We start from the raw sequence: 9,614 nt of genomic DNA on the forward strand, positions 1-9,614 counted from the left end.
GGAATGTAAATATAAAGGGAAAAAAATTAATTAATGAAGTTTGAATTTAATTTCAATTGAAAATGCACACTGAATTTTTCATTTTTAATTCATCTTGAAAATCAATAATCAATATTTTGAGCTGTAATATTTTTGTGGAATATTTTGAGAGGCGATATTTTTATTGAATGAAATTTATAGCGGTCACATTTTTATATCGAATAATAATTGAATTTTCAATGGAAATATTCAAACGATCAATAAAAAACTGTACGTTTTTTTTAAATTTCAAGTATAATTTTGCAACATCGCAAAGGATATAGTTCTTCGGGATTGAATCGAGAGTTAATTTATCGTACCTGAGAATATGGCAAAAATTTACACATTGTTTCTCCCAAACTCCATGACTGTGTGAGTCTAGTATACGCAATTGCCGGAATTCCAACGGCAAATAATAGATCAGCAACGGCTAGATTAACAAGACAGCGATTTGTCGGGGTCTGCATTTCCTTGTAGTGAATAATGCACACGATTATCCCTATATTTGTGCCAATTGCGGTGAAGAATATGAGAGATAATACGGTGACCTGTAATCAGGAGAGATTAGGTCTCAATTCACATTTTTTTTGCTATAATTGAGGGAAATTCGAAATGTGAAATTGGTACAAATTCTTTCGCTTCCGGATTTTCTTATCGCGCTGATAAGACTATCAGCACCGGGTCCATCAACGTCAACCGGAAATTTTACTTGATGCTGTCTATTCTGAAAATATTCGCTTACTTCAAATTTGCTGACATTTCCGCGTTCTCCAAATTCACTGTAGTACGTGAAATAGTATCTCGGCCCCCATTCTTGGTCTCTCCCGAATAAATACGAAGTATTCATTTTTATTCCTCCTCATTGGATTATCTAAAATAGTTTGAGAACTGTCAATTCACGCGAAAAATCACTGAATTTGATAAAAATTAAAATAAAATTTCACGGCTCCTCTAAAAAAAAATGAATTTCAAAAAATCCCAGCACCAGTTACATCAACGCTAATAGCGGATGTTAACCGGGACCAGTAGATTATTTTTCGCTAAACCCTGACTGTTTGATTTATCGACGCGTGGAAATCGTTAACAACTATTTTTATTTTCACTGCAAAGAGGAAAATTCGGGAAATAGCCGAGGCAATTTAGATTGTCTTGAGTTGGGCATTTAAATCCACTGATGGTTTGATATTTAATTACCAATCTTTCAGGATTACTCCATCAATTCCCATTCCAATTAACAATTTAATCAATCATCTCTGACAGTCGTGGCAATTCTCTCTCGTTTAAAAAAAAAATTCAGCGCCAGTTTAGTCGGTTTTATATCGTTCAAAAATACAATTCACTTGAAAAAAATACATGAGGTACTATCCACTGCATGTTGCAGACTGACTTGCACATCAGTCAGGACGATCCGTCAAGCTCATTGACGTCTGCATCAACGAGAAGCAGTGGGAGTTTGTATTTTTTTCGTGTGAATAATGATTTCCCAGTCAATTACTCATCTCCACTGTTTAACTGGAAGCGCAGTTTCATTATTTACTCTAGTATCAAGAAATGTCAAAATAATCTACGATTTGGTAACGAACAGGTGAATAATGTCAGTTGAATTAGTCTATTTATACTTCCGCTTGTTCTTGGAGTCAATAGGAAAATTGGAGAACAAGTGCAATTAGTCCATGGGATAATTGAGGTGTAATTGAATGCTGTTGTTTTGAGATATGCTTTAATCAAATCGAATTCACCTTGTTTCATTTTCAATAAGTACAACAATATAACTATTTTATGCTGATATATATCTCGATAGTAAATGAAATGCAAATTTGACTTAGAGTTTGTTCATTACAATCGAAACTATTCACGTTAATCATACGTTTCTCTCTTGGATAATTACTCATCTGTAGGGAACACAATTCAACATCTCCGTCGTACTTCATCAATATAAATTCATATATATTTGTGTTTATATACTATATGTATAACTATTAAGTTTAACATGTTCGCAAGCCACTAACATACTCCCGATAAATGATACATTTTTTAATGGGATGGAGTTATGGGAAATATTTTTTTAAATGAACCCATTAGAATTTAATCCTCAGCTGCGATTTAATGGGGGAACACTACGCTAACAATAATCGTCAATTCCAGCAACAATATTCGTAGAAATAGGCACCATCTCACAATTTCTCCTCTCGTTTTCTCTAAGTCATGGATCACCCAGTGATTTTTCCCGCAGTCGTTCAATTTTTTATCAAACTCGGACAGGAATAGTTGCTAATTACTCTTATTGTCTGCGGTATTACTAAATAAATAGCTAGATTGTTTGGGAGAAATGACAATTCATTGGGATTTTACTGAACAGAGTGTGATAGCAGATTGACGAATATCTGATGATTTTATTTTATTTAAATGAATAATGAAGGATCTGTTCATTATCTATGAAAATGAAAAAATAAAATCGGATATATGATCGATCAAATTTCAATCTATAAACTGAATAAAATTGATGGTTGTAATTGGATAAATAGTACATTCGATGTTAGTGGATTGTTTGTCCAATGAGATACACTTCAGAATTTTCCTTTCTTCTGGTATAAAAAATAATGTCACTCGGTGGTATCCCAATATACCGGATACAACCGCAAAGCTAGTTCTAATTCGATGGCATTTTCTATCCAAGGTATCTCGTAATTATCCCCACCTCCCTTCACCACCCCCTCTTCACTCTTTGAAAACATGATTTGATAAGTAAGCAGGCACTCGGAATCTTTACGAAGGAGGTAAACATTCAACGAATAAACATGATTAAACAGGACTAACGAACCGTATATAAAAGATTAATATTAGGCAATTCTTAATCATCATCATATTCGATGAAATTTTTTCACTCTATCCCCTTGAGAATTCTTTTAAACTTCATTTAAAAACTAAATGGTTTGAACCACTGATTGGCTGAGTATTTGTGTCACATGTATCATAAAGGTGGTGGATTATTTTCATTCGAAATACTTTTCATGGTAAATGATAAAAATTGGAATGGTATGTACAAGTGACAGATAAATCTCTTCATGCTGTCTATAAAATAAATCCGGACATATTGTTTTAGTTTTTCGTAATTAGTTGAAGTGGACAAACAGACGACAATTGATTGAAATAAACTGGACAAACGGACGAAATTTATGATAATTTGGCATCAGTTCCCTGAGCAGGTGAATCTAACGTAAAAATTGATTGTTTAAAATATTTTGAATAATGAATTCACCACGGTCTCGATGAACATATAAACAATAATCTGGTACTAATTAAGTATCTCATCCATTCTTAAGGCTACAGCTTAATCGTGAAGTGTCACGTTGTTTGATTGGTACTGTTTGTAATTGGACTGCAGCTGTGATTTTTAGTCAATTGTTTAGCCATGTCGATTGTTATCGCACGGCCATTTTGCAAGCGTTAAGAGTCAACGTGTTTTGACAGAAGATTTTCGCGCTCCTCCTCGTCAACTGATGGCTTTTTGCTGGGGGCTGGCCGATTTGCTTCAGCTTGACGTGATGCTATTTCAGCATCGAGGTCTAATTTTTGGCTTGGCGGATGCATTGGTATCTCCTCGATCTTCACTGGTGAATTTTTAAGCTGTCCATTGGGACCATTTCTTGGTACAAATTTTGAATTAGTCAGGGGACTGGCACTAACTGGCAGAGGCGATGTCGGTGCTGTGGCACTTCGCACTGGTGACTGTTGTTGACGTGTGTCATTAACTCGGTGATGATGACGACGTTCGTTGCTCGGTGTCGTTGGCATACTGTGATCATCCTCGTCGAGGGAGTGTAGTAGTTTCTCAACCTCATCGTCAAATTGATCTTGACTCGGTGATGGGTCTTTCTGGCTTCTCTCCAATAAAGTTGCTCTCTTAGCTGCTAGATACAACGATCTCTTCACTTTAACGTAGAATACCTCCGTTATTCCCCGGACTGTGTAGTCCGGAACAAATGTATGACGCAGTATCGCGTCCAGGTTTATCGATTGAATACTTCCCAGACTCTGGGGATTTGTTGTCGTTGGTGACTCAGTCACTGGAACAATCGGGGATAATTGGGTAATTAAGCAATTAGTTTGGAATAGATTATCTTCGTAGATGGTATTAAATGCTCGGAGAGGCCGAAAAAGTAAAAATAACAATTTTTATTTGCAACTCCTGGCTAGGAGCCCGTACTATGAATTTCCGGGGAGGAAAGTGACTTTTTGCCAAATCCTTATATCTCGATCAATCAACCAGTTATTTTGCGGTTATTTGAGTCATAGATAATATTAGAACTATCAAAAGGACCAAGAGAGTAAAAATAATTTATTTTTCATCCCTTGTAAGATGTAATTTACTACTCACCAACAGCGAAATTAGGACTGAGGGCTTGACAACCGAAATAAGTAAATGGGCCGCTCTCAAAAATAAGATTTTCCTTTCCAACGGTGACCTCCACACGCCCCTCGAGAATCAGAACAAAGTAGTCAACAGCTTTGCCCTGCTGATAGATTACAGCACCTGGATCATTGCGTGCCTTCTCACGAGACTTAACTTTTATGTGATAGATGATATCTTGCTTGAGTAATCGGCGAAGAATTGTTTCCGATATCGTGTCGGGTTTGAATGGATCCACAGCTGTAAATAGATCAGTTACGTTAGATAATGTTACGATTGATGATTGAGGATTAACTCACTCGTTGATAAATATTGAAACATTGCCAATGTCAATTGTGGAGAAATGTGGATTCTCTGGTTTTCCTTTTTCTCCGCGAATACAGTGAAGTCGGGCATCATTGGACGATTGTTTAATCTCTTTCGTTTACTTCGATTATCAGCTGTTTAACATTGAGATTGTGAATTATCGGTGGTATGTGGGACAGAGTGATATGCAGATTTATTGACTTACTGAATACGTCGGTTTCGTCCATTATTTCAGCTTGAATCAATTCTTCGATAACATCCTCTAGGGTCACCAGACCTGTTACTTCGTAAAAGGGATCGCCTTCACCTTCGCTGTTCACCCTCTGGACAAAGGCCATGTGGCCTTTGTGACCTATAAAACAACTCCATCAGATTATTACAGTACTCAAGTGATAAACTGGGATAAGTGAATTTTTTCGAGGTCAGTTTTCAATCCATATCTCGGAATTGAAAAAACATAGCGATTTTTTTGCATAAACATTTTTGATTGAAAAAGATGATAGCTGCAAAAAACATCTCTAGGACATGTCGTTATCTGCTTTGAATCCGAGCTATTATGGATTTAACAATCAGCTATTTTTCATTCTGATATCGAGGTATTAACCTTCTTTGAACTGCTGGAACATGACATCGAGGGTGAGATCCTCGAAGACGAAGTAAACTGGATTTTGGTAGAACTGGCAGAGTGTCTTCAAGGGTGTGTTGTCGTCAGGGTCGACGAATGCCAGATCCTTTATATAAAGCATAGTTACGATGTTATTCCTCTCGCCCTCGTACACAGGAATTCTCGAAAATCCTGAATAAATCAATCAGGTTAGCACCTTCAAAAGACCTCGACAGATCGATAAATTTTCAAGTGTATTGTTTTGCGATAAGGGTTTGAGGTATGGTGATGGTATTATCGATTGATAGCTATCATCCTCTTTGGCTTATCGTTAATTTGAGACGAACAGGAGGCCAGCTAATTTACCTGATTTCATTATTTCAGATACTGTTTCGAAATCAAGGACTGCGTTGTAATCCAGCATGTAAACATCTTCGATTTTAGTCATCACATCAGAAACTGTTTTCTTCTTGAGCTCTAGGGCTCCAGCTATTATATTCACTTCATCTTTCTCGAGGTCGTTGTATCCTGTTGTCACCTGGTGATATTGATTAGTTAGATTCGATAATTTCCAAAATTTCACTGTTAAAATCTTGTGATACTGCGTGACCACTTAACGTCACTCTAATCAGTCTTAAGTAATCTAATCCAGTGTATCATTTTACGGAAGTCTCGTGATAAATTATCAGTGAGTATTGAAGTGAATTGTTCAGCCAATCAAGGGCTTCCCCTCGCTCTCCAAAAATCATATAATATTATGAAATTCACCTTAACAAGCTCCTTGAGACGTTCGCGATTATAAACGTTGCCAATTTCCTCGCCAAGCATGAAATCCAGGAATTTACTTATGGGATAACTCAGTGGAAACGTTATCACCATCATGAGCTTCGTTATGTAAATTGTTTTGGCACCCACGCAGAGTCCATGTCTGCTGCAAAATGCCTGCAAGGTTAATCGTTAATTCGTGATGGATTTATCTGCAATCTCCGGCTTTTTGACACTCACTTGAGGTGAAATTTCACCGAAGATTACGATCGCCAAGGTTGAGCACACGATAGCAACTTCACCAGACGTTAAATCGTCCAGGAGAATAGTAAATATCGAATTAACAAGAACATTGGAAAAAAGAATAGAGCACAGCAGATAGTTTCCGTGATTTCGTACAGGTTGAATTGTTCTCGCGTATTTTCGTTCCTAAAAATCATTGATCAATAGTAATTCTGATGATCGATAAAATTATTTCCGACTCATCTGGATTCCAACGAACCTGCTCAGTCCCAGTATTGCATAAAATCTTTAATTCCGTTCTGTCCATCGCCATCAGACCCAAATTAAGTCCTGAGAATAGCGCTGAGAATGCCAGACACGTGAGAATAATTGTTATTTGTAACCAGAGTGCCAGCATTTTTTCGTAGGTACGAATCTGGAAGACATGTGCCATTATCATCGTGATCTCTTTCACCAGATTGATTGGCCTCAATCTGGATAGTCTCGAGATAACAGTTTTATGGGACCGAGGAATAAAAAAAATACGCACACACGAAAAAAAATATGACAACTCACTGCTTTATGAGTCTCCATTCCCTGATGTTTGTAGAATACTCTCGTCTCGGTTGATTCACCATTGGGATTTTTCACCTGTTTAACGCAGATGTAGAATGGCGAGCCCATGGGAAGGATCACGTCAACAGTCCCTGTGAATTTGTTAGCATTTTGTACCTGGAAAATAATTTTTTTTTAGCAGTTGTGGGATTTCGTGTCGGTTCGTTAAGTCGTAATATTCATCAATGATCATTTTCACGGACTTGAAATTCATCTGATTTTATTCTCGTGCAGGATTTATCCTCCTGGGGCTTTTCATCCGTAAACACAATCATCGTATCATTCTTGAGACCAGTGCCAAAGAGGCGTAACGTCGCCTCACCCCCAGCCAATATCTCTGGCATTCCGTTCTTGGCAATGAATGGCTCTTTGATGGCATGCTCCACACGAAGACCATGTATATTGACATCAGTGAATGATGATAACGGCAATACCTGGGGGATCTCGATGTCTCGTGGGGCACGGCTGCCCTTTCTGCAATGAAATCCAGATAATCCCTCGATTTTTGTGGACATTTACCAAACAAAGAGTATTATAATCACTCAGCAGGCACTCAGATATTGAAATGACACAGCAAGCATTCGCATTACCATTATTAACTATATAATGAATGGTAGACATTAATGACTCAGTCTCGATTAAAACAGACAAACAGGCAGTCGAGGTGATTAGAAATATGATAAAATCGAACGAGCTTCGAATTTCAAATGCAGGGGTTGAATAATTGGATGAGGGTGATAAGAAAATCAGGAATTCCATCAGGAATTAATTTAGTAATTGAGGGAATCGTTGATATTTAAAATCGAGGACTGGGAGGTATTTGAGGAAAATGAAAATCAAATGGTTTCCTTTTTTATTTTCAAAATAAGTAATGACACAGGCTCTTTTATTAATTTTGTTTATTTTCTTGAGAAATACATGGAGAAATTCCCAGTGGAGGGAAAGAGGAGAAAGAAGAGAAAGAAAAGAGCAGAGTTCCTCAAAATTTTCCATGAGCAAAAAATGTGAAAGCAAATGTTCAATTAACACCTCGAGTCCGAGTCTCTTCTTTCAACGGCTCATCGGTCTAACAGCGGCCACTCACTCAAATCGGTATTGAATTTACAGCAAATCGTAAATCCTCTGTTATATTAATTCGTAAGTAGTGAAACACCAGATGTAGGCCAATATCTATTTTTATATTGAAATACGTAAGGCCATCCGTGAGTTAGTTTTTGGACGAAAATAATTTTCAGCTCTCAATGAATGAATCCCATATCGATAACGCAATCCGTTATCAACAGTTATCAATTGGCGCTGGTAATTGATAGATTCCCACGACAAAATAATGAAATGAAGACACGACAAAGGGGATAATGACCAGTTGATTCGTCACCTGGGAACGAGGAAAAACCAACCGATTGTGCAATGATGAGTAATTAACAAAATGATAAATGACTTCGACATTGGCCTGGAAAAAATGAGAAAAAAAGGGGGAAAATAGAAGTTATTCATAAATAACTCACATTTTGAGGGAGAATTTGTTTCCAAGATTAGTCCATGACGTATGGGACTCGTCGACACTTCCCACACAGAAATAGACACTTGTAACCTCAAATGACTGGTTCAGTGATAATTCGTATGTTGCAATGTCATTTCCATCCGGTGATTTTTTTATGTCAACCAGGTGCAGGGGTTTGCTGTCATTGCAAATTTTAGGATTGTCCGACCAGTGAAAGTTTTGGAGATTGTCGAGGTGTTGACCAGTCACTAGCACTTTGTTATCACTTGATTGGTTGGTGTCACTTGTTTTTGGGGTGTTATCACTGGGAATTTGGTGGATGGTTGTGATTTCTGGTGGTGATTTTTGATTTCTTGGGGACAGGTATATTGCATTGTTTATGTGAAAATAGGCGAAAATAAGAATTAGGGTTGCCGGTTTGAGCGTTTGGCCAACATGTTGCGCCATCGTACGACGAATGTCGCTCTGTGTGCGCAGTCTAGTTGCCAGTGAGGACTTTGTGATTTTGTTAATGTGGTGATGTTGTTCGTGTAGTTTGCTCTGGTATTTGTGGGTTATCGGTAGTGTGTGCGCATTGTTGTCGATAATTTCTTGGATTGTGGTGGGGTTATGCGCAGGTTCAGCCGGTTGCCAATTTTTTGGAGATGTTGATGGTTTTGAATTTTTGGTGGGGAGGGATATCGGTTTTTTTTTTAGTTTTATCGGTTATCGAGAGGATTCTCGTGATTCAGAGAGTTTTGCATTTGGATCCCTTTTTTAGGGATTTTCTTTTTCAACTTTTTCAAAAATCCCGGTTTTTTAGCTTCCTGACAAACTGACGGTCTGATTAACATGAAAAAATTAGTGGTTTTCCGTTTGGTTGTTATTTTATGAGACGTGAAGCTTCTTGAGGGTACGATAATTCTCTTGTTTTTTTCTTTTCAATTTTGTGGATTTTTGAGAAATTTAGAAAGAACGCAGGGAAATTTTTGTACGGTCACGATATTCATTAATAATAATATATATTAATTAGTCTCTTCGCAGAGTTTCCTAGAAAGTTACAAGTTGGTGTCGAGTGATTTTTGGAGGACAATGAAAAAGTTGCACTCAAATATTCCAATATTATTTCATGACAATCTAACGGATTAATGTGAAAAAAGTGAAGGTTTCTGCGTTTTGTTGTTTTTTATAAG

At 37.3% G+C, this 9,614-nt stretch overlaps 1 protein-coding gene across 1 annotated transcript; it reads right to left on the reverse strand.

Moving 5' to 3' along the window:
• Positions 1 to 483: 483 nt before the first annotated feature.
• On the reverse strand, positions 484 to 9,328 carry uex (metal transporter uex). The gene is made up of 13 exons (XM_011305454.1): positions 8,447 to 9,328; positions 7,145 to 7,415; positions 6,903 to 7,058; positions 6,607 to 6,762; positions 6,345 to 6,533; positions 6,108 to 6,281; positions 5,706 to 5,877; positions 5,340 to 5,531; positions 4,941 to 5,087; positions 4,729 to 4,869; positions 4,397 to 4,669; positions 1,213 to 4,085; positions 484 to 566 (listed from the first exon to the last, which is right to left on the reverse strand). The coding sequence occupies exons 1-12, from the start codon at positions 8,887 to 8,889 to the stop codon at positions 3,466 to 3,468; spliced, it is 2,934 nt and encodes a 977-aa protein (XP_011303756.1). The 5' UTR covers positions 8,890 to 9,328; the 3' UTR covers positions 484 to 566; positions 1,213 to 3,465.
• Between the last annotated feature and the right edge of the window lie 286 nt (positions 9,329 to 9,614).

The sequence above is a fragment of the Fopius arisanus genome, unplaced genomic scaffold, assembly GCF_000806365.1.
Source record: "Fopius arisanus strain USDA-PBARC FA_bdor unplaced genomic scaffold, ASM80636v1 scaffold00002, whole genome shotgun sequence".
NCBI classification, from domain to species: Eukaryota; Metazoa; Arthropoda; class Insecta; order Hymenoptera; family Braconidae; genus Fopius; species Fopius arisanus.

What these genes read in the sequence shown, in the direction of transcription:
- uex (XM_011305454.1), bottom strand. Translation starts at nt 8,889, where the DNA reads ATGGCGCAACATGTTGGCCAAACGCTCAAACCGGCAACCCTAATTCTT. An exon ending in GGACGAAACCGACGTATTCA is followed by an intron (nt 4,870 to 4,940) that starts GTAAGTCAATAA and finishes AATGTTAAACAG; the next exon opens with CTGATAATCGAAGTAAACGA. An exon ending in GTTTCAATATTTATCAACGA is followed by an intron (nt 4,670 to 4,728) that starts GTGAGTTAATCC and finishes ATCTATTTACAG; the next exon opens with CTGTGGATCCATTCAAACCC.